Raw genomic sequence first — 24,729 nt, forward strand, 5'->3', positions numbered from 1 at the left:
CTTCCATTGATGTTTGAACCTGTAATAAAACATTTTTCGTTATTATAATGCGGGCATTGAAAAAATTCTCATGCCCACACATTAGTTTTTTTTGTGTGTTAAAATTCCTCAAAACTTCAAGATATGGGCAATTCTTACGGTTCATTCAAGCTTCAAATGGCACATATTTGTTTTTTATACCAAAAATGTCCAAAGAAAGGTAATAAAAGTTCTTTATCTGGTTCGTGACTCAGATTTTTTTTGCCGAAAAATTATCTGAACCAAAAAAGTATAAAAACCAAAGTCAAGAAGTACCGAAGATTCAGTCTTTCAGTAAAAGTTTCAGAGGAAAGTCATCGAAAATGATTCAAAAAGTAAAACGGATTATTGATTTCAACTGCTGAATAACGAACTAATCGAATACATACTTTTAGGCGTTCATGTTCCTGTTACTTTGCGGTTCGATACTCGCAGAAAAAGAAACTGCTCGAACAGCTCGTGCTTTTCGTACTTTTCCACGAAATTTACTATTGAGGCAAAATATGTTTCCAGGGTATAATGTTCCGAACGTTAATGGTCCCGGTACTTATGCCTTTGGATATGAAGTTGAAGATCCTGCGACACGAAATTTGCAGTTTCGAGATGAAGAAAAACTAAGAGATGGAACAGTTAGAGGATCGTATGGGATGTTACTGCCTGATGGAGAAGTTTATATCACGAAATATGTCGCTGATGGATTTGGTTATAGGTGAGTTTAAAATCTTTGAGAATTTGTGAAAGGTAACCTTTAAAAATTTTTTCAGAACAAAAATGGAGAAACATAACCTCAATGAAGTATTACAAAGTCTTTATAACAGACCTTCAATAGTTGATGTCGAAAGACTTCAACCTCCGCAATCTCTTCTGCCGCCTTTTGAACCTATCTTGCCATATTCCATACCTGGAATCAATAACAATGTTCAAAATGACAACAATGGAGGCAATGGAGTCTTCAATTGGGTTGGAAATTTAGGGACAAAATATTCAAAATGCTTTTCGACCTCCTCCTGTTCAACCTACAGGACAAGGTCCATTACAAAACTTTTTTCGACCTATAACTTCTCTATTTAATCGACCTCAGAATGAAAATCCTAACAATCAAGGATTTTTCGGTTTCATCAACAACATTCCCTTCATCGGAGGAGGAAACAGACCTCAACAAGACAATTACAACAACGTTGAACAATTCTCTCCGATTCAAGTAACTTCCCATCCTCCTGTTACTCCAGCTATTCAACCTACAAGACCTCCAATGGATAGTTTCGATTACGACTATGACATTCCCATCATTCGCCCTTTGGCAGTTGGAGCAAATCCTCAACACACTTATTCAAGTTTTGTTAGACAAACTCCTCCTGAATTAATATCAATGCCTGACGAGATAATGTTAGCTTCAGAAAGTCAAGCCACGAAACAAGATGGATGGTTTAAGAAACTCGTGAAACGTCGTCGTCTTCAACAGCAATTAAAAAAAGATGCGAAGAAAGAGATCAAAAAAGTAGTTCACGAAACACCTGAAATCATCACTAATTAAACTGTATTTTGCAATTAATTTATTTAATCATAAACTTTATTTATTGAAAAATTAAAATGATGTCAAAAATCAAATTAATTTGTATTGAAAAAATCATTCGCACTGAAGCCGAACAAGCCGATTAAGACATTACCATACCAATTAATGTCACTCACTTTATCTTCAGCTTTTCATATGTACACGTGAAAGAAACACCTTCTCTTTTGTAAACGCGATAAAAATCTACATAAAGTGCCAATAAACTATTAAACGAGACGCGATGCCGCAAATTTTTTTACAGAAAAAAAATTAATAAATGATCATTTCTCTATTAAATGCATGTTGATTATTATTTATTGTTGGTGTTCGCAGGTTTTTAGCGACTCATGTGAATCACAAATAATAGCATAATCGTAATTTCGCTTTCATATTGCTTCGAATAAACTAGAAATGTACGATAATTTTACATATTATTTGTTGTTTTAAGTTTTTATTGAGGAGCGTTCGGTTTTTTACGCACATGATGAAAACAAATAAGATACAAAGGCTTTGTGAATGGTAAATTTTTTAATAGTATGTGAGCGCATTTTATGAAATTTCGTTTTTAAAAGAAAAATTTAAAAGGTAGAAGATTCTCTACAAATGCTACAAAAAATTAATCTATTAAAAATATTTAAAATAAAATTTAACAAATTTTTCGCAAAAATATTTTTTAAATAAATTGTACATTTAATTGGGTTAAAGAAATTGTATTCATCCTTATAGAAGACTTCATAATAAGGTAAAGTTATTAAGCTTGATATATGAGAATTTTTGTATAAAAAAATAAAAATTGTTCCGAAACATGTTGCCTGTGGTTTATGCTGAAAGTATTTGTTTGAAAGTTTGTAAGTGTTCTCACGACCTTTTATACTTGACTAAATAGATATCCGTAACCCAAGCTTCTCAGGGTAAATCTGAATTATTTTTTCAGCGTTTTCATAAAGCTGACAGTGTACTGTACTGATATGTGTCTTCCTAAAAATAAAGAAAAATCTATCTTCTTTTATTAACTTCTCCATTTATTTTATTGGTTCATAAGGGCTTTTGCATTCCTGCCACAGAGATTAGACTTGTGATAAACAGAAACTTATTTGTTCTGATCACATCCTCACCGATAATTTTCCACAATCCAGTCCAAAATGTATTCATTTTAACCAAAAACTTTAAGGAGTTGAACTAAGCTCTTGAGAATAGTATTGGCATGACTTTTTCCAAACTTATTGAACATTGCAGGTCAGAGCCACATTCTTCTGTTGATATACCTGTAATGAAGCACTTCGGTACTAATTTTCAGCATTTTTATAATCTTGAAGTTTAAATTCTTGATTTTAATTTTCCTCAATTGTACTAAAAGTAATTTGTCATAAATTGTTAATACTTATCCAAATCCTTAACCTGAAAAGATAAAACATTAAAACGACAGACCATTTAGAAACCACAATGGAGCAAACACATTTCTGAAACAAAGAAACATTCAAAAACGTGTTTGCTCGCAATTGCATGCACATTGTTCATACGTACCTGTTTATCATAAATTATTACTTCATTCAAGTTCAATACCTAACAAGTTTTTTTTCATTGTAATTTTTTTTTTGCACTAATTCGCCTCTTTTTATTTAAAAGGCATTTTTTATTAATGATCGTTTGATTAAATGAGACAATTATTTTTTCTTTTATGTAAATATATCCGCCTGTTGCGATGCGAAAGTGAAATGTCTCGTATTTTCTTTAACTTACATGAAAGAAAATTCGTGAAAAACTAAATGGAAGCGTCTGGTAGTTTAAAAATTTAAAATATTTTTTAATTCATTTATTTTTTTTTTCTTAAGACTTGAAACATAAAATATAGATAAAATTACACAGATTTTACATAATAATAATAAACATATAAAAATAATAATTAGTTATCTCTCGTTTTTTTTTCACTTGATTAGCATCTTCTAAAAATGTATCAATATCTACAACACACACTCATAAAAAATAATTACAAAATAAAGTGAAATTATAACGCAATCGTAGACCAATCGTACGTAAAAGAAAAATAACAAGTTGTAATAACAGTAATAATCATAAAGTGTGTAAAATTCAGGAAATTTTTATCTCTTACTTAGCTGTATGGGATTACAACATCACACGCCGCGCCACGCCGAGACACAACGCAACGGCAATTACTTCACTTGCGGGTGAGATGTGTAAGTGAGCGAAATCGCTGCAATTTATTTCCTGCTATTTTCTTCAAACACTTGTTTTTTTTTCTCGCGTACGATACATCCTGAGCAAAATTGTCACCGTAAGTCGCGTGTTATCGTCGCGCGTCAATTCGTAATGTTTGTTATGAAAGATGTTTTGGTGTTGTTAGGTAAGAAGAAAAATGTTATCAATTTTCACTTTTTTTCCTTTTTTTTCATCTAAATTAAACGTAAAATACTGACTGGAAAAGTTTGCATGTATAAGAGATAATATCACAGCAGTTGATAAATATTAAATATCTTGTGACTGTTGTTCTGCTTTCATTTGGCAATTTCTGTAGGTCTGGATGCTAATCGTCTTGTGTGTGATAATCAAGTAATAAGTAGCACGAAAGGAATAAAAAGAACTTAAAGATAAAGATGGAGGAGCCCCTTATAATACTTCATGTTTCCTTCAACTTATAGCTTAGTATTTTTCGTGATGATGGATGGGAGCTGTTTTGTGCACGACAGCATTGAATCCGGAGTGTTTGTCAGCGGTGTAGTCTACGGTACGGACTGAACCGTCAGGCTCAACCAAGCTGTATTGTCCCTTGACGACATCGCCGTCGCGAGTTTCGTGTTGGGATTTTACGTCTCCGGTGTGGAAGTCATTGACGCCATATTTGAAGGCGTATTTAGGGGGAGCCTGAAGGAAAAAATTTCTTTAATCTTCAAGATTTTAAGAAAAAATTGATAAAAATCTTACATAATAGTCAACATGTTCATCTTCGTGATGTTCGTATCCGTGATGCCCATGATCGTATGAAACTCTGGCAATGGGTTCGTGTTCATAGGCGCTCAATTCGTGACCAGAATAGTGCCCGAAATTGTAGCCGGGATAGGCGAGAGCTGAGCAGATGACTGATGCAAAGACAATGTACTGAAAAAGAGGAGAATTTTCGAGGTAAGTTTTTTTTGTAAAATTTCTTCAGTTTTTTCGTATATTTGAAAAAATTCATTTTTTTCATATAAAAAATAAACAAAAAAAAAAATAAATAAAAAATTTTAAAGTAAAAAATACAACTGAATAATGTCTCAAATTTGATATTCATTCTATTTAAAAATTAATAAAAATTCGTAAATAAATAAAAATTGAAATTTTTAAAATATTGTATCAACAGTATTGACAAATTCATTCGATTTTTGTTCAAGAAAAATTTTTATTTGACCATAAATTATTTTTTTTTACTTTGAATAAGTAAAAATTTATCTTTTCTGAACTTTTTGAATTAAAATTAATTTTTTAAATTTATTTTTTTTTAATTTCTATAGAATTTTTAATTAATTAATTTGACAATTTATTCAATTAATTTTTTTAAAATTAATAATTAAATAAATAAATATTATTAAATTTTTTATTTTGGACATTTTTTAATTTTAATTTATTTTTTTTATCATTTCTTAAATATTTAAAAAAAAATATCAAAATTCATATTTTGTCAATAATTTCACTTTTTCACGTTCGTTCTTTCACTTTCAAGTCCTTTAACACTAATTTGCTTTCAAAATCGAAATTCCTTAAATTTATGATTTTTTTTTCTTTGCATGTACCTTGAATGCCATTTTTACTATTTTTTCGTTTTCTTGCTTATTTCTTTCTTTTAAATTTTTTATTTTTTTGGCACAAAACCGTTTTTTTATTTTTTCAAAAAAATATTTTTTGTTTGTATACTCCACTAATGGTAACTGACTAATGTTTAAATTTAATAATTTCGCTTCTTTTATATACTCCATGTCCATGTCAAAATCTAGTGTGTGTAGTTATTGCCATGTAGCGTTGTACCGTAGTAATAATAATGAATGGATATAGAAAGCGAAAAAAATAATAAAATGCATTGTGTGTGCATAAAGAGACGAATTTTCCTCTCATATACTTACTTTTGGTTGTTTATTGTGAAGCGTTGTGTAGGCAGAGATACACAGAGGGGTTGCTGAAAAAAGTAATAAAGTTATGAATAAACAAAGATGTTAATCGATTATTATTTTTTTTTATGTGTTTTTGGTTCGATCGAGTTTTTTAATTTTTATTTTTTCAACGATCATCAATTGTTGCATGAATTTTTAGTTTAATTTTCAGTGAAAAAATTTTTGTTGCACCATTTTTGAAGTTAGTAGAGTTCGATGCATTGTTCACGTAACTTTTTTGTGAATATCTTTGAGTAAATTGTAACACATTTTGACATGAAAGTGTCTAATGCAAGTCTGAAAGTAATCGTAATGAGGAAAAATTTATCAGTTCAATGACCTTAAAACAATTTTTCTTGAAAAAAAAAATTATTAAAATTTTTAATTTTTTATTTAAATTTCATTTAATTTTACAAAAAAAAATTATTAGATTTTAATTAAATTTTAGATTATTTTTTTTTATTTCTTTTTAAAAAAAATGAAATTTTTTATTTAAATTTTCTAATAAATTTTAATTAAAATATAATAATTTTTTTTATAACTTTATTTTAGGAAATAAAATAAAATTTTAATTCAAATTAAAATTTATTTTTTTTATTAAATAAAATTAAATTTTTATATATGTTTTTTGTATCTTAATTATTATTTAAATTTTTAATTTAAAAAAATATATTTAAAAATTTAATTTTATTTAATAAAAAAATAAATGAAAATTTCAAACTCAATTAATTTTAAAATTATTTGTTTAATAATTTTTTTTAATATTATTTTTTTTAAATATTTTTATTTAAATTTTATTATAATACATTTTTTTAAAAATTGTTTTTTTTTTATTTTTAAGAAAAATTCATAATTATTTTTTTTTTATTTTATGCCATTTAATGACATAATTTAAACAAAAAGCTCAATTTTTCAAACACTTGTTAAAATTTCATGCAAATTCATGTCAAAAAATTTCGCACACCAAATTATTATCATGCAAAACGAAATTATTCAAAAGAAAATTACCAGTTATTTGTCACTTAATCATAATAAAAAAATTCAGTTGCCTCTGAAACCCATTTTTTCACAACTTGCACAAAAATAGGAGATTTTCTGCAACAAAGTTGCTCTCATTACATTGCGCAAAACGTTCGCCGACAAAAATTTTACCACAAAAAAATTATTGAAATGCAAATTATTACAATTATATCGCAAAAAGACATCTGAGACGATGAAATTTGGTCCATTTATTGATTCAATGCATGATTTGAATACTACTCTCAAAACGTTTTGTTTTTGTCATTACATCATCTTTCGAAAAAAAATATCGAAACAAGTGAAAAGTTAATCTCGTGACGATGCGTCTTTGGCTAAATAAACAAACAAATAACGAGAAAAATGAAATAAATTGCGATCGCCAGGTTCAGGTTTGTGACCAGTTATTCAATTTTTATGTTTTCTCTTCATCTTTCAGCTAAGCTGCGTGCGGTGATAAAATCAATTTTTCTCCAAAGATGGAAATACGCAGTCAGTGTCTAGTTCAGAAAAAAACATTTTTTACTGTATGAGTAATAAAATAAAAATAATCATCATCAGCTATTTGATAACGAAGCAAGAAATATTGAATGGCTCGAACTGACTTGACATTGATGATTGCGAAATTAAAATGTAATCAAAAGAGAAACACAAATAAAGCAGAAAAAGAAGAAAGGATTTGCGAGCTTCCGTATTTTGAGCATGTATATTGCGTTGGATGGAATAACATAATTTAATTTTTGCATTTTATCGTATATGAGGTACGTGAAATGCGTTGAATACGGTTGAGAAGTGCAACAAAGTCGAAAGAAATGGTAATTTTGTGTACGAGTTTGCGCGATAAATATGCGAAAAGTGGACAAGTAAGACAAACATTTATTAGTGATCAAAGTAGGAACGTGCTTGAAATGCTTGATGGACAGGTTGAGGAGAGTGATGACAGAAGGCGCGGGAAGAGCGTGAAAAGAAATTTCGAAAAAAATCGAGGAGGCTTTTTGACATGGATATGTTGAAGTATAAAACAGGCCTTAAATTCAGTAATAAGTTTTTTTCTTATAACTTTTCTTTTTTATTTTTATATTCATTTCGTCTTCATGAAGAAATTTTATTTTTCTATTTATTTCAGGATATTAGATTCAATTAGAAGTTTGGATTAACTGACAAAATTACTCTGGTTAAAAAGAAGCTCTTCGTCTTCTTTATTTCACGACAATAGTACATTTCTTTTACATTTCATCCACAATGGTTTCAGTTCAGTATGTTACATTGGCACATGGATTTCTTTGAAAGGAATGAAACCTTAAAGCTCATAAAGTTTTTTATAAAAAATATGGCATGAGATATTTTGATGGTTTCGTTAGGCTTAAAGTAAGCGAAAAACCCTAAATTCAAAGTTTTGGAATTAGCTTTTAAAATTTTAGGCATTTTTTATAGCATATTCAAGTACCTCTTTGGCATACCCAAACAAACTAAAAGTGCCTAAAAACAATGAAAGTCATTCCAGAATTTTGAATTTAGGTTTTTTTAATTACTTTAGGCCTAACTAACACAAAACTATCAAAAAATCTCATGCCATATTTTTTCGATAAAATGATTAGTGAAAGATCTTTAATTAGTGAAAGATCTTCAACTAATTAAATCATCTGGATCTTCATTGAATTTGTTGACTACTCTCCGCTTGGTAGATATCTGGATGAGTTTTGGGCTTTGCAAGGATGACAACTGTTTGGGTTACGTTTTCAATTTTTAATTTATAAATGGGATTCTATATGTAAAGGCTTTTTCCCCTGCTAAAATATATCCCCTTGTAAAATATTTGTTCAGTGAACAAATGGCGATATGGGATAAAACTCGTTGATTCTTTCAATAAGCAAGCGTTTGATCTTTAATTTAATATTATCGATTGTTAAAATTTCGTCAATGTTTAAATTTGTGTCGTTAGAGCTCGTCAGTATTGATTACATTCAGTTATTTGGCTTAGTAGTCAGTTTTTGGCATTCGCATTGGTTTATGGCCCATAACCTATTAATACTAAGTTTCATTAGAGAATGACTAAAACTATACATTGTCTTTACAAGTAAACTATCACAGTTTACTATAATCGAACAACAATTATTATGCCAACAATTATGTCAGAAGTTCTACTTCAGTATTCATTCCAAAGAAATATCTTTAAATATTTAAAGCTTTTCGAGTAGAATTTAATTTACCTGTCAAAACTTGAAAAAAAATATTCTTAAAATATCTTAAAAATTATTTTTTAAGAACTTACCTGATAACTTAGCTACTTACCTTCCGAACCTTCTGAAAAAAATCTTCCTTAAACCTCTTTAAAAAAAAAGTTCTCACAAAGCCCCCTCCTTAAGTCATCGCAAAAATTACGCTGCAAGTAAAAGTGTAACACAATAAATCTTCACTCCATATTTCACAAAAAAAAAATGCACAAAACCACTAAAACAATCGATTACATAACCAAGCAGGCAGGCAACGGCAGCAGCAAAAGAAAGCAAACCTCTTGTCAGACATCTAATTGTGGTAGAAAGAAAAAAAAGTATCTGTTACACGTGATTAGGTTTCGCAAAACTAATTGATTTTCAATTCGAATTATATTCAAATGGTCAGCAGGCAACATAATCTCCTTCAACCCAAAGAAATGAGAAAACCAAACAATTTATTATTAAATAAAGTAATTGAAGCGGAAAATATTAAAATAATAACACTTTTTGCCTGAGCCACAAACGTCTTGTTAGCAACGAAGTCGTCATCGATGACATGTGTAAGAAGTAGTATGAATTATGTCTGTTAGCGAAAAAAAAAATAAAGAAAGAAAAGAAGTGTTTGAAACAATTGGCATGTAAACAACACACGACTAGACTTCGACTCTCTTTGATTATATGGCTTGTGTTATTACCACCAACTGCGAATTGAGAGAATTGTTCAATGTGTTTTTCAAAGTGCATTGTTTATAATGTTTTATTTTTCTTGTGCGATCGTAAAGTCGTTATTATTATTTAATAAACAATAATAAAAGTTTTTTGAAAAGCAAGAAAAAAATATTGTTCAGTAAATTGTGATTAAATAATAATAATAAGAGCAACAATATTAAATGTGCAACATAGTGCAATGAAAAAAAAAGTGAGAGAAGGCTGCTACTGGTTTTCATACAATTTAAGATTTTTTTTTCAGATGATTTATTGGTTGTAATAATTTTTTAGCTAACAGCCATAAGGAAGATAAAATTATGAGATTTTTTTTTTAAATTTTATTTACTAAAATAATTTTTTTATTAAAATTTAAAATTTTTAAAATATAAATAATAAATAAGCTTTCAGTTTAAAATCAAATTTTTGAGAATAATTAAATTATTTTTTTACGGTATACATTTTAATAAAAATTAATTAATTTTTAATATTTTTATAAATTTTAATTTTATTAATTATTCAGAAATTAATTAAATTTTTTTAAAAATTAAAAAAAAATATTTAAAAAAAAATAATATAAATTTTCTTGAATATTTTAATTTAAATTTAAAAAAATAAGAAACTATTTTTCAAATTTTTAAGTTAAATTTTATTTGAAAAAAAAATTTTTTTTCAATTTTTTTTTTTTTAATTTAAATTTAAAAAAATTTTTAAATTAAAATTTTAATTTATTTTTTTAAATTTAATTTAAATTCATTTTTAAATTTATAAATTTATTTTTTTTATAAAATAATTTATTTATTTTTTTTAAAATTTATTTTTATAATCAAGTTTTTAATTTGTTGTTTTTTATTTTCTTTTTCAAATAAAAATCTTTTGTTTTAAAATATTCATGTTTTTAAGAAAAATAATAAAAAAATTGATTTACATAATAATTTTTGATACAAAATTCAATATAATAAATCACAAAAGAAATAAGATTGTTGTCCAAAATTTTAAAAATTTTCCATTTGATTAAAAAAAATTAAATTTCAATGAAGTTTATGACTCTTCCCAGACATTCTTCACACTTTGATGTTAAAAAAAAGTTACAAAATCCACACATAAAAGTAACGCGCGAAATGTTATGCAGATGGTGTATCAAGTGTGATTGCTTTTATTTCCTCTTTTAATGTACTTTTAATTTTTAATTGAATTAGGTAATGAGACTGCCTACATACGCATTGCCGGCTACACTTAGTTGCATTTAAATTATACAATACTTATGATCATGATAAGAATTTGTTGCACTTTTTTTCCTTTTTTTTTTTTGAATTTCACTGTTGATGCATTTCTTTTCGTGCATTTGTCGGATTACGACAAAAAAAATGAAAGACTTTTACAATTTACGTGGAAAAAATGTTAAAAAGTGTGTTACGTTACAAAACAAAAAATTATAAAAAAAAATAAAAAAAAATGTGTGACAGTGAGAGGCATCCTTGAATTATTGTCATTAGGCCTATTATTGAAGTCATGCTCCAAAAAATATATATTTTTTTTTTGAAGATTTTGTCAACTCATGTTCAATGTTTGTTTTTGTAACGAAAGACTTTGGTGATCATTAAGCGAGGAACTGTTTGTCATCTATTTATTATTTTTTTTAAAAAATAAGAAGAAAATTTTAAATTATTTTTTTTTATTTTATTTAAAAAAAATAAAATTTTGAATCATTTTAATTATTCTAAAAAACTTTAAATTAAAATAATTAAAAATTAAAAAAAAATAAAAATTTTGAATTATTTTAAAAATTCTAAAAAAATTATTAAATTAATTAATTTAACTAATAAATTTTATAAAAATTAATTAAATAATAAAATTTAAAGAAAATTAAATTTAATTAATAAAAAATTAAAAATAATAATAAAATAATTTAAAAATAAAATAATTCAAAAAAGTAAATTTAATTTAAATTAAATTAAAATAAAAAAAAATTAAATTTTGAAAATCTAAAAATAATTATAATTTATTATTTTAATTTAAAAAAATTTTTTAATTTAATCAATCAATAATAAATTAAAATTAAATTTTTTTTATAATTTTTTTAATAAAAAAAAATTAATAAAAAAATAAAATTAAAAAAAATTAAATTAAAAATAAAAAAAAATAAAACAAATTAATTCAAAGAATTTTCCATAATAAATAAATTTTTTACCTTGAATTATTTTTTTTTCTTATTTCATAAAAAATGCAACTTCACTATAAAAAAAAATAAGTCTCCCTTTTAAATAAAAATTTGATTACAAATTGAGCTAAACTAACCATGAAATACTTCACAATCACATTTTTATTGTTTAATTACATGTCTTGCAAATTCATTCACTTTTCATTCATTTAACGAAAAAAAAAATAAAAAATTATAAAATGTTGAACAAGAAAAGTAATTATTTACCTAATTTTAATAATCTACTTAAATACCACAATTTTTATGGACAGTCATCCATTCATTATTGTTCAGTCCCATTCAGTCAATGACGTTCGCAACAAATTTGACCCAAAAGACAATTGCAACAAACGCCGCCAACCTGCAATAAAAAGTGCAATTAAACGTGAAAATTCCATTTCATTAAAATTGTTAATCAAAAAAGCGAAAAAAAAATTGACTATCATTGTAATAAAATGTCAGAAATTTATGCAAATTTCAAATATTCCGTCGCGTCGCACGTTGTTCGATCACAAAAAGCACAATACCTTTGGAAAAAATAAAGACTTGTAATAAAAGTGTGATTAAATAAGGCGATTATGCAATAAAATATGAGCATAAATGCTGCTGTTGCTGCTGCAATATAATAGCACAAACAACATACTTTTGACATAATACCTTACTCCACTGACTTACATCGCCGCCGTGCTATCTGCTACTGCGTCTCTCTCGCTCTTTCTTTCTTTCCCTCGGTATTTAATGTTTTTAACACAAAAATTATATCGTTTGTTGTGTTATTACTGCCTTCTTTATGGGATTACATACTTGACTTATTCATGTGTCTGTTCAATAAAAATTATTATTATTATTATTAAGTGCTTTACAGCTGTAATAGTGCGCGATATTGGCTTTCATCAACAATGTGATGACGAGTGAGACGGGTGTTACAATATTTTTTTTTCTATAAAATTATTTAAAGAAATTTTTTTTTCCATGTAAATTCTTCTAATGGGAAAATTTTATAAATGTAGATAATTGTAAGAGAATTTAATAATTTGTTCTCTTAAATTTTTTTTTGTTTCTTATTTTTTTTTTTAAAAATTTTATACTGAAAATTATTTATAATTTTTTTTAAAATTTTCTTTTTATTTATTTTAAAATTTATGAAACATTTTTTTTTTTCAAAAACTAATTTCTTTTGTCAAAAAATTAAATTAAATTTAAAAAATAAAAAAAAAATAAAATTTAATAAATAAAAGAAAAGTCATAAAAATTAAATTAAAATAATTATTTTTTTCTAAAAGGTTGAATAAAGTTTTTATGAAAAAAGAAAAAATAATTCAACGCATTGTTCAAGGCAAAAAATTAATTTATTATGGAAAATTCTTTGAATTATTTTTTTTTATTTTTTAATATTTTTTTAAAAAAATTAATTTAATTTATCATTATTTAATTAATTAAATTTTAAAAATTTATTGATTAATTTTTTTTCTCAATTTTCAAAATAAAATTGATTAATTAGTTTAACTAATTTAAATTTTTTTTTTAAATTTTAAGATTTAAAAAAAATTTGAATGGTTCAAAAAAATTTTTTTTTTTAATTTTAAAAAAAAAAATTTAAAAATATAAATTTTGTAAAAAACGAGTAAAAAAATGTTAAAATAAATAATTTTACTTTTGTTTTAAGGCTTGCAATAGGATTTTTTTATTCTTGAATTTTTATCAATTATCATAAAAAGTTACAAATTCACGAATTTTTCAACAAGAAAACTCTTTTAAAAAATTTTTAAAATAAAAAAAAATTAAATAAATTAAATTAAAAATTAAATTAAATTTTAAAAAAATTAATTTATTAAATAAAAAAAATAAAAGAAAATTAATAAAAAAATTAAAAATTCAATTATTATTTTTTTTTTTAATTCAAAGAATATTTTAGGCCAAACAATTTTTGCTTTGAATAATTTCGCGTAATTTTAAAAGAAAATTTTAGAAAAAAAAACAGAAAATGTAGAAAATTTTAAGAAAAAATTGAAAGAAAAATTAAAAATAATAGAAAATTTGTAAAAAAAAATAACCACAAAAATAGAGTAAGTTGGAGCAAAGTTTGAAAAATTTGTAGTAAAATGTAGAAAAAAGCGAAAATGTACTGTACTTAAAAATGAAAATTTCGCATAATATAACAAAAAAAAAATGTACAATTTAAAAGAAAAATGTAAAAAAAACTTTTCTTCGAAGTTCCATCGTACTTCTCATCTCTTTTGAATCCAATTATTCGCCTTTTGATGGTCTCGCATCTCAACGGTCCCATTCATTACATACTAACGGTACGGAATTCACGATGATATCCGCATGAGATTCACATTAGCAATTTTGGGACGAACGATAATTTGATTCACAGATGGCGCTGATCGTTTATCAATTGCATTCGTCTCAAAATAATATAATCCAACGAACAATAACACAAAGTTGAGTTTGTAAAACCCTCGAAAACAGTATTTTTGAGACGAATGAAACTGATAACCATCTCATGTGGCTAAAAAAGTAAACAAAAACATCCAAATCACAATTCTTAATTAAAAATCTCTTAAAATTACCCAAAGTCATCAATTCTTTTGCACTTCTTCAGTCAAAATAGTTCCTCATGGAGGTCGACACAGCTGTAACTCCCTCTTCAGAGGTTGAATATCCCCGAAAACGCCATTATCGCCAACGAGCTCATGCGAATCCCATTTCCGATCATGTTTTTGATTAGTGAGTTTTTACAAATTTTCGATTTTTTCTCAAAATTTTAATAAAAAAAATCATTTTTTCAGTCCCGTTCGTCCTGCTGAGATGGATTGGCGCCCTTATTACCCCACAATTGAAGCCAACAATGGAAAAGTCGAATTTGCCGACATTGGTTGTGGTTACGGCGGATTTCTCGTGACTCTTGGAGAAACTTTCCCGGATAAATACGCGATCGGCATGGAAATTCGCGTAAAAGTTTCGGATTTTGTGGTTGACAGGATCAAAGCGTTGCGTGCCCTGCATCCGGGTCAATATAACAACGTCGCCTGTATTCGAACGAATGTCATGAAATATCTCGTAAATTATTTCCACAAAGGACAGTTGAGTAAAATGTTCTTTTTGTATCCGGATCCGCATTTTAAAAAGTCCAAACACAAATGGCGCATCATCAGTACGTCGCTGCTGAGTGAATATGCGCACGTTTTGCGTTCCGGCGGCAATTTGTACACCGTGACAGACGTCAAAGACCTTCACGATTGGATGTGTCGACACATTGAAGCCCATCCGCTCTTCCAAAAACTCACCCAAGACGAGATGGAAGCGGATATTTTGTACAGCAAACTGCCCGATAGCAGCGAGGAAGGACAAAAAGTGACACGGAACAAGGGCGAACGATGGATTGCGATTTACCGACGACTCTGAGAGGAATAAAAATTGACCTTTTTGCGGATAATACGAGATTTATTTCGATAATAATAATAAATTTTTAAAATAAAGTTGGAAATGACAGAAATTTACTTAAGTAACGACCACTTGAGTTGCTCGCGCGCCGATTGCAGAACCTACAAGACAAATGAAAAACGTTATTTTTCGAGTAATTCATACTTTTTAATACTATTTGTTCGTGTTTTGCTTTGATACAAGTCAAGAGAGAATTTAGAGAGGCACTTTTTTGGAATAATCTCTGAAGGAACTTTTTTTCTTTTTTTTCTACCAAAACAACCCGTGAATGGCATTTGTTACCTGAGCAACTGTCTGTTCTCCGATTGGAATGTCGTCGTTGCGTAAATCCACGCGTTTTGCCACGCTTGATGGATCGGCATCCAAAATTATTCTAAAAAAAAAAAATTTTTAATTAAAAATTATCAAAAAAAAATTTTTTGAGGCTTGAAACTTTAAAAATTTTGTCCCGAAAAAATATTTAATTTTTTTTTTATTTTTTAAAATTATTTTTTGAAATTTTTTCAATTATTTTTAATTTTTTAAAAATTATTTTTTTGATTTTTAAAAATAATTTTTAATTTTAATTTTTAAAAATATTTTTTTTAATTTCTATTTTTTTTTAATTAAATTTAAAATTATATTTTAATTTTTTTTTTTTAAAAATTTTTTTTTTTTAAAAATTATTTTTTTTTTTTAAAATTTTTTTAATTTTTTAAAATAATTTTTATTTTTTTTTTAAATTTTTTTCTGAAATTAATTTATAATTTTTTTTAAAATTATTTTTAAATTTTTTAATTATTTTTAATTTTAAAATTTAAACTTATAAAATTATTAATTTTTTTTTTATTGAATTATTTTTGATAATTACTTAAATTTTATTTCGAAAATTTCATATAAAAAATTTAAAAAAAAATTGATTTTATAAAAAATATTTTTTCAGAAGAAAATTCGCGTTAAAATACAAATTTAATTAAAAAATTATTCAAAATCCAAAATTTTTTAAAAATTTACAAAAATTATCTAAAAAATTCACTATTTTTTATAAATTTTAGAATTTAAAAAAAATAAGGGACAAAAAATTAAAAATTAACTTTTTTAAACCTAAAAACAACCAAAAAACTCACCCCTCATGACAAATTTCATCAAAAGCCAACATGCAAATGTCCAAATTATCCAACAACGCACGTTTTTCGACATTTTTCTTCAGAATCAAGCTAATGGAATCGAACAAGCAGTTCAGAACGGACAACAAAATGAGTTCATTCTCTTGCGTGGATCCCATAACGTAGAAAAAGAGATCAACGTTGCTCTTGTAAACGACTGTCAGCCCATCTAACATGATAATTTCGGCATTTGCTCGATGTGTCTTGTTGAACAAATTCTTCTCGTAGGCTTTTTGCTCCTTAATTGTCGGAAAAAGCGTTTTGTCGTAATATTTGGCAAGGATCCGATTACCATCGTTATCCAAAATGCACATTCCCTTGACGGTGTAAAGTGAGGGCTCCTAAAAAGAAGAATTAAATTCATGAAAAAAGTCAAAACAATCAAAGATGACGTGGAAGAATGAAGATTTTTGATGAAATTTCGTGATAAAAATTGGAATTTCCGAAAATCTTCAATTATTTCGAAGAGTTTTTGGTTTCCAAAAGCGATTTATTGCACAAAATTGCTTCAAATATTTGGAAAAACCCCGAAAAATTGCAAAATTTACCTGTAAAAAATCCATGTTTACAAAATTTTTAATCGATTTTCGACTGTGGGTTGTATTCGATGGATCTGTGGGTTGTATTTGACGATTTGTGGGTTGTTTTCTTCTAAGGCTGATACAATAATTAAAAAATTATCAGATCATTTGTTTTCAAAAAATTTACAAATTTATTCGAAAATAAATTAAATTAATTTAAATTCAATTAAAAATAATTCAAAAAAATTAAAAAAAAAATTATTTTTAAATAATTTTCATAATTTATAAAATTTAAAAATATTTAATAAATAATTTAAAAATTATTTTAAGTTTCAAATTAATTAAAAATAATTTTTAAAGTTTAAAAATGTTTTTTTCAAGTGATATTTTTTAAAAACTGTTTCAAAAATAAAAATAAAAAATAATTTTTAAATTTTATAAAGTTATTTTAAAAATTAAAATTAATTAATAATTATTTGAAAATAATTTTAAAAATTAAAATAAAAGCAAAAAAATAATTTTAAAAGTTTTAAATTAATTTAAAATAATTTTTAAAATTAAAAAAAAATAAATTTTAAATGTAAAACTAATTAAAAATTGTTTAAAAAAAATTTAGAAATAATTTTTAAAAATTTCTTAAAATTATGTTTAAAAATTTAAATAAATCAAAAATAATTTCTAAAAATTAAAAACAATTTTTAAAATTTATAATTTTTTTTAAAATGTAAAAAATTTTAAATAATATAAAAATAATTTTATATATTTCTAAAAGTAGTTTTGAAAATTAAAAAAAAAATGAAATAAGAATTTTCCTTACAATATTAATAATTTTCACTAAAAAATTTAAATTTTTTAAAAATATTGAATTTTTAATTAATTTTTTAATAAAAACTTTGATCTTTTTTAAAAAAAAATTTCAAATATTCAAAAAAAAATTTTAAACTTGTGGGAGGAAATGAACAAAAATTAATTATTGTAACGGCCTAAACAAAGTGCATCGCAGAAGCAACAGGTGCATCACTCTGCGCTCAATTTAAATGTTAAATTCGCCGCATTTATCACACAATGCCGCAAAAAACTTTCAAAAAATACACAAATTTCCGTATTCGACGTTACGGATACTCCTTAACTTCGCGACATTCGATCAGCAAGATGTAAATTTCTGTTGAAAAAAGTGTCGCGCTTGTGAAATTTGAGTCTTTTTTGTTTACTTTTCAGAATACCCGTTGACGGATTGATCATCGGAAGAGAAGAGGATTATATTTGGAATCAACTTTCCTTGTCTTTGTCGGGATTTGTCTCAAGGAAACATTGCCGCATCTTTTGTAAAAATGACAAAATCTACCTGGAGGACTACTCGAAAAAGGGAACTTGGGTGAATGGGATTAAAATTCATCATTCAACGACAGAATTGAAGGAGGGCGATGTCTTTAGTGAGTATTGCGATAATTTTTTAATCAATTTTTTTGAATGAAATTGAATTTTTTGTAGGTCTCGGCAAAAAAATCGACGAAAAACTTGCTTTGGATAGCTTAAAAGAGTATTCTTTCATTGTCGAATCGTTAATAAAACGAGAAAAAGATGAAAAAATCACGGAAAACCCCAAATTTCAAGTCCCTCAGCAACCGGAACGCCTGTCAACGCAAGAAATGTTCAATTATTTGGCAAATTTCACTCCAATTCACACTTCAGAGCAACTTGAAGAGGCATATCCTTCAACGCAGGACCTTTTACATGACTTAAATGCATCAAACGAGGCTTCTTCAGTGCATGAAACTCCTCCAACATCCCCGCAAGAGACGGAAATTAACCAAAATTTGCATGAAATTGAACATGAAGCTGAAATTTCATCCAAAAATGTTCTTCAAATCCTTTCTGAACCGATTCACAAAGAAGTTCAAACCGAAGAAATTCCTCAAAACCCGCTAAATCTCCGTGAAATCCTCAAAAATGCCGATCTCAATGAAATTTTGAACCATTTACTCAACATTCACGGGTTCGAAGTCATGGAAATTAAATTTAAAGAGCTCAAAGCTTACGTAAATGACCCGAATTCGACTCCGCAAAAGAGCTCAGACACCAAAAATCGACGAAAATCTCACAAGGAGAAGAAATCTCGCAAGGATAAACAAGTTGAAAGTCCAAAAATTGTCCCAAAATTAAAAATCAACTTGAAATCTTTGAAAAATCTGCCTCAAATTGAAGAACCAAAACCAGCTAAAATCCGAAATCGACGAAAAACGGTTGATGGATCGTCAGTTAAGCCCCAAGAAATTGCCGAAGACCCGGATTTCTTGAGAATGCTTGATTCTGAGGTCATAAAAAGTCAAAAATCGAGTGAAAAAGAGAAACGGAGACACAGTAGAAGTCCTTCAGAGAAAGAACCAAAGCCGGCGAAGGTCAAAAGGAGTCGTACAATGCATGAATTTGACAGAAATTTGGAGTTGACGCCCGAAAAAGAGATTCCAGGACCTTCGATGTTTGATAAAAGTTCATTTTATTCAACTCCAAAGTCGAAACCTGTGTCAATTTTGAAGCGTCGGGCATCAATTTGTCCTTCTGAAGTAATTTTAGATGCGGAAAGTCATGAAAATTCATCAAAATCGACTCCAATCAAACGAAAAACTGACTCAACTTCGGAAAATTCATCAAAAAATCAAGAAATTCACGATGAACAGCCCTCAACGTCGCAAGAATCGAAGCCTGCTGCTATCAAACGTCGTCGAACCACGATTTGTAGTTCTGCGTTGCCCTCAAATGATGAAATTTCTTCCTCTTCTGAAGTTTCAGTACCTTCTCGAGCACGTAGAAATTCCATCAATGACTCATCGACACTTTTTCAACAAGATTTTTCGACTTTTGATCGCTCCGAAAGACCAAAGCGTGACTTGGGCATCGAATTTTCGCAAATTATTCTTCGTCCCGTGCCGCCAGCGAAGGATTACGTCGATATTTATCGCAAAGAGGAACTGCCGCCGTCACTGGATGAAGTCCCTGATTACTCAACTGCGTTGAAAAAGAGTCGAATCGCTCATAATCGTGCCAAAAATGAAACAGAAACCAAAGAAGAAGTGCCAAAAATACCCAAAAAGGTCAGATTTGAGGATGTTGAGCGAAATGAAAAAAGTTTTGAAGAAAAAATGAAGGAAAAGGAGCCTGAAATTGAAGGAACAGTACAAAAAACTCCAAAAAAGGTAAGATTTGATGATGTTGTGGTAGAAATAATTCCCGCAGAGAAGAGCGAGACACCAAAAAAGACAGTTGAAGACGTTCCAACGACGAATAATGATGAAAAAATGGAAGAAGTTCAAGAAATATCGAATGAAATGGAAGAAATGGATCAAATTTCAAACACTTCAATAGAAAATTTCGTCCTAAATGACCCAAAAATCGATGAAGAAGAGCCAAGTTCGTCAACAAAAGACACAGATCTAAGAATTTTTGCCGAAAATACTCAAAATATTCCAGCTTTGGTTGAATTCTCACCTCAAAACATACGAAAATCTCCTTCTCCGGAGATATCTGAGGACGAAATCCAAAAAGAAGTCCAATCCATGCTTCGTAAAAGTGACACAGAAAGCAGCGACGATGAAAATTTCCAATTTCAAGACGCAATTACGACTGATTCGCTCAAAAAATCGCCCGAAATCATCAAAAATCCGCCTTTAATTCCAACTCCGGTCATCGAAATCAGCAGCGACGAGTTCAGTGACGCCGCTGTCGTTGAAAAAGCTCCCGTTCCTTTAGTTGCTGAAATTGGCGACGTCTTGAATCGATTAAAGGATTACGGTGTGATTCCTCCAAATCCGGCAGAACCTGAAACGAGTGAGTTAAATACGTCGAATGAAATTCTCGAAGGCGTAAATCCTCCATGTCCCGAAGTTGAAGAGCAAAATTTAGCCAAAGATCCGCGATTGCAAGACGGAATTCAGTCGGCGATGAGAAAACCAAAGTTGCCAAAGTATGATACGAAAAAGATTTTGGCTGATGTGCTTCAGTGGGAGGTTGATTGGTTGACAAATGGCGTAGATGGCATCGTTGAGAAATGGTTATCGAAGCATTCTGGAGTGACGGATACTTTTGATTCGGTTAATTGTTACATTAAGTGAGTATTTTTTTTTTAATTTTTATTGAATTAATTTAAAATTTTTTATTAATTTTTAAATTAAAAAAAAAATTTTTTGACAAAAAAAATTTTAAATTCTAAAACTTTAGACTTTTATATGATTTTTAATAATTTTTATTCAATTTTTTAAAAATTAATTTAAATTAAAATCTATAAAAAATTTTTAAAGTCAAAAATTTAAAATTTAAAAAAAATAAAGTCAAAAATTTAAAATTAAAAAAATAATTTTTTTTTATTTCTAAAAATTTAAAATTTTATTTGCAATTTAATTTTTTTTAATTTAAAAAATAATTAGAATTATAAAAATAAAAAAAAAAATTCTTGTGATCTTTATTAATTTTTCTTAAATTTTAAAGAAAAAACTATTAAAATATGCAAAATTTTTCAAAAATAGAATTTAAATTAAAATCAAAAATAAAAATAAAAAAAAAAATTAAAATAATTTAATTAATATTTTTTTCATTTATTTTATTTTATTTTTTTTTGATTTATTTATTATTTTTTTTTTATTTATGAAAAAAATATTTAAAAAATAAATTTTAAATTAAAAATTTTTTCTTATATTTTTTTTTTTATTTGAAAAATTAAGAGATTTTTATTTAATTTTTTTTAAATTTTGAGAATTAAGATTAAATATTTTTCCTTATTTCAATAAATATCCATGATGAAATTTTTAAATCGAATTATAGTTTATTTTTTTATTTATAATAAAATTTATTTTCTGACTATTTTTCAAAAAATAATTTTAAAAATTAATTCTTAAAAAAAATAGAAAAAAAATTAATTAAAGAATTTAAAATATAATTTTTTTTCTTCATAATTTTTGATTTTCAAAAAATAATGAAATTATATAAAAAATTTTGAATATAAAAGATTTCACATAAAAAAATTAATTGATAAAAAAATGATAAATAATAAAAAAAATTAAAATTTATTTTAAAAAAAATACAAATTCTGTGATGCTTCTTCTTATTTTAAAAATTTAATATTTTTCTTAAATTTTTTTTTTATTTAATTTTTTTTTTTTTTTTGAAAAATTATTTTATTTATTTTGTTTTATTTTATCATTTTTTTTATTCTCTAAATTTTCAAAAAAATCTTAATTAAAAAAAAAAATTTAATTTTAATCAAAATTAATCCATTAAAAAATAATAAATAAAATCCTCAAATTTTTAATTAAAATTCTTCTTCCATTTTTAGCACTTTTTCAACATTACTAAAAGTCGAAACACTCCATCGCCTTGCAGAAACAAACGAAAAACATTGGACTTCAAATTCGAAGCAATTTGCCATCAACGTGTGCAAACAAAACAAATTCACCATCAACAAATTCGACTTTAGTGCCATCAGTTCCTATCGTTGCGAATTCACATCCCGAAATCATTCAAAATTCATAAACGACCTCAAAAAAGGCCTTCTTGTCTCCATCGGCGGAACTTGCACCCGCAAAAAATACTTCGGCTACATCACCCGCGTCTCAGATTTCCGCGAAAATCACGTTAGCGACTTGAACATAATTGTCGCCGACAAATTTCGCTTCGAATCTAATCGCAACGTCACGATCCGCATCCTCTATAACGTCATGAAAATGCTCGATATGGTCGTAAATTTGGAAGAAATTCGCGAATCGCCACTTTTACCGCTAATTTTGAACCCGAAAAACATCAAAATTGATCTGAATGTCGTTGCGACGAGCGACAATGCGGGCATGGATCGTCTGGATCCCGATCAGTTTGAGACGACGTCGCTCATTACGAACAAAATTGAGTGGGATCGCTTCGATCCGCACATTTTTCTCGTCGATGGGGCTGCAGGCACGGGAAAAACTCGCACAATTACGAACATGGTGATGCATTTGCTGCGAAATCCCGATGTCCCGAAGAAAGATTACCGAATTTTGATTTGCGCGCCGGGAAAAAGTGCAACTGGCATGATAACGAACCGATTGATTCGGTGTCGCGACAAATTGGAGGCTGACGAGAAGCAAATTTTGCGATTTGTCAGTTTTTCGGAGCAAGTTGAGCTGCATGGGATGGAGGATGAACGTTCGACGGAGGAAATTCGGGCGGAAATTGACAAAATTCAGATGAAAATTGAAAAATTCAAAAATTACGAGTTAGTTTTGGATCTCGAACACGCAATTAGAGCTCTAAGTCGCAAGCAGAGACTTCAAGATGACACTTTCGACTTCAATTTGTGCAATAATTTCACCAAAAGAGAAATTCTGGAAGAAGCAAATGTCATCATTTGTGACGTAACTGACCCAAATATCTTCTTTTTGGCAAATTCCAAGACCCAGTTCGACGTAATTATCGTAGATGAAGCCACAAAAATCACGGAAATTGCCACAAGTCTCCTTTTGAACTTCAATTCGCATCATTTGATCCTCTTTGGAGACAAGGAAAAGCATCCACTGACCATCCGGAATGAGAAAGCGCGGGAAATGGGACTCGGAAATTCACTTTTTCATCGAATCGCGAAGGTTCTTCCTTCAATTCCGTGTTTGAAGAGGCAACATCGCATGCGGAGTGACGTCCTGAAATTCAACAACGACTATTTTTATGGGAATAAAGTCATCAGCACTTGCGGTTTGGTCGATCCAAGCTACAAAATCGCGCCTTATTTGGTTTTTGAGCTGGAAAGTGTCAAAAGTTACAACGTAGAATTGGATGGATTTGTCGTGGATTTGGTTAAAGCGATAAAAGAACAAGATCACTCACATTCAATCGGAATTTTAGCGACTTGTAAACAGCAAAAATCGAAATTAAGTGCAATTTTTTGGTAAATTTCCTCATTTTTTTTACAAAAAAAAAAAAAAAATAATTTAAAAAAAATTTTTTTTTAGTAAACAAAAATTCTCCTCTCGAAATATTTCTCTTCAAACGATTCAAGAAGCGGAAGGACAGGAAAAGGATATCATCATTTTTTGTTGCACCCCGTGTTCAGATGAAGGTCTTGAAGTACTTTTCGAGACAACTTTGGTGAATGTGGCTTTGACTCGTGCTCGGAAATCGTTGTTCGTTTGTGGAAATTTTCATACCTTGAAACGCAATAAATTTTGGGAGAAATTCGTGCAAGATGCCAAAAATCGTAATGTTTATATCGACACGACGCTCGATAATCTTTTAAGTTTAAAGAATTTTATTTTGCAGAAATAAAGATATATTTTTTTATACTTTTGTAATTAAATTTGTGGAATTTTAATTATTTATTTTATTGCGTTTTAGGAAAAATTGGAACGAAATTTAAATTTTCTTTAAAGTTTTTTTTTTATTTTTTTTTTTAATTTTTCTTTTAATTTTTAAGTTTTTTTCATGATTTTTAATTTCATCTGAAAATAAAAAAAAAATATAAAAAATCAATTTTAAATTAAAAATTATTTAAAATAAAATTTTATTTAATTTATTTTATTATTTTTTTAATTTAAATATTTTTTTTTAAATTTTATATTTATTTTTGAAAAAAAAATATTTAAAATTTTGCAAAAAATTTTTTAATTTTTTTAAATTTTTTTTTTTTGTTCTAAATGTTGAAAAGTAGGAAATTAACAAAAAATAAAATAAAATAAATAAATAAAATTAAAATATTTTTTAAAAAATTAAAATAAAAATTTAAAATAAAATTTTTTAATAAAAAAGAAAAT

At 27.1% G+C, this 24,729-nt stretch overlaps 4 protein-coding genes across 4 annotated transcripts; 2 read left to right on the plus strand and 2 right to left on the minus strand.

The window, feature by feature from the left end:
* Positions 1-4,228: 4,228 nt before the first annotated feature.
* Positions 4,229-5,367, minus strand: LOC134829063 (cuticle protein 7-like). Its single transcript, XM_063842055.1, has 3 exons — positions 5,356-5,367; positions 4,511-4,684; positions 4,229-4,450 (listed from the first exon to the last, which is right to left on the minus strand). The coding sequence occupies exons 1-3, from the start codon at positions 5,365-5,367 to the stop codon at positions 4,229-4,231; spliced, it is 408 nt and encodes a 135-aa protein (XP_063698125.1).
* Positions 5,368-14,340: 8,973 nt separating this feature from the next.
* Positions 14,341-15,450, plus strand: LOC134828337 (tRNA (guanine-N(7)-)-methyltransferase). The gene is made up of 2 exons (XM_063841268.1): positions 14,341-14,577; positions 14,640-15,450. Exons 1-2 carry the CDS (start codon positions 14,468-14,470, stop codon positions 15,253-15,255), a joined length of 726 nt encoding a protein of 241 aa, XP_063697338.1. The 5' UTR covers positions 14,341-14,467; the 3' UTR covers positions 15,256-15,450.
* LOC134831552 (coatomer subunit zeta-1) lies at positions 15,274-17,072 on the minus strand. Its single transcript, XM_063845308.1, has 4 exons — positions 16,988-17,072; positions 16,401-16,780; positions 15,577-15,667; positions 15,274-15,395 (listed from the first exon to the last, which is right to left on the minus strand). The coding sequence occupies exons 1-4, from the start codon at positions 17,000-17,002 to the stop codon at positions 15,348-15,350; spliced, it is 534 nt and encodes a 177-aa protein (XP_063701378.1). The 5' UTR covers positions 17,003-17,072; the 3' UTR covers positions 15,274-15,347.
* A 917-nt stretch (positions 17,073-17,989) lies between these two features.
* Positions 17,990-24,269, plus strand: LOC134829064 (probable helicase senataxin). Its single transcript, XM_063842056.1, has 5 exons — positions 17,990-18,114; positions 18,179-18,393; positions 18,452-21,065; positions 22,287-23,867; positions 23,932-24,269. The coding sequence occupies exons 1-5, from the start codon at positions 18,026-18,028 to the stop codon at positions 24,242-24,244; spliced, it is 4,812 nt and encodes a 1,603-aa protein (XP_063698126.1). The 5' UTR covers positions 17,990-18,025; the 3' UTR covers positions 24,245-24,269.
* The last annotated feature ends 460 nt before the right edge of the window (positions 24,270-24,729 follow it).

Source organism: Culicoides brevitarsis, chromosome 2 (genome assembly GCF_036172545.1).
Source record: "Culicoides brevitarsis isolate CSIRO-B50_1 chromosome 2, AGI_CSIRO_Cbre_v1, whole genome shotgun sequence".
NCBI classification, from domain to species: domain Eukaryota; kingdom Metazoa; phylum Arthropoda; class Insecta; order Diptera; family Ceratopogonidae; genus Culicoides; species Culicoides brevitarsis.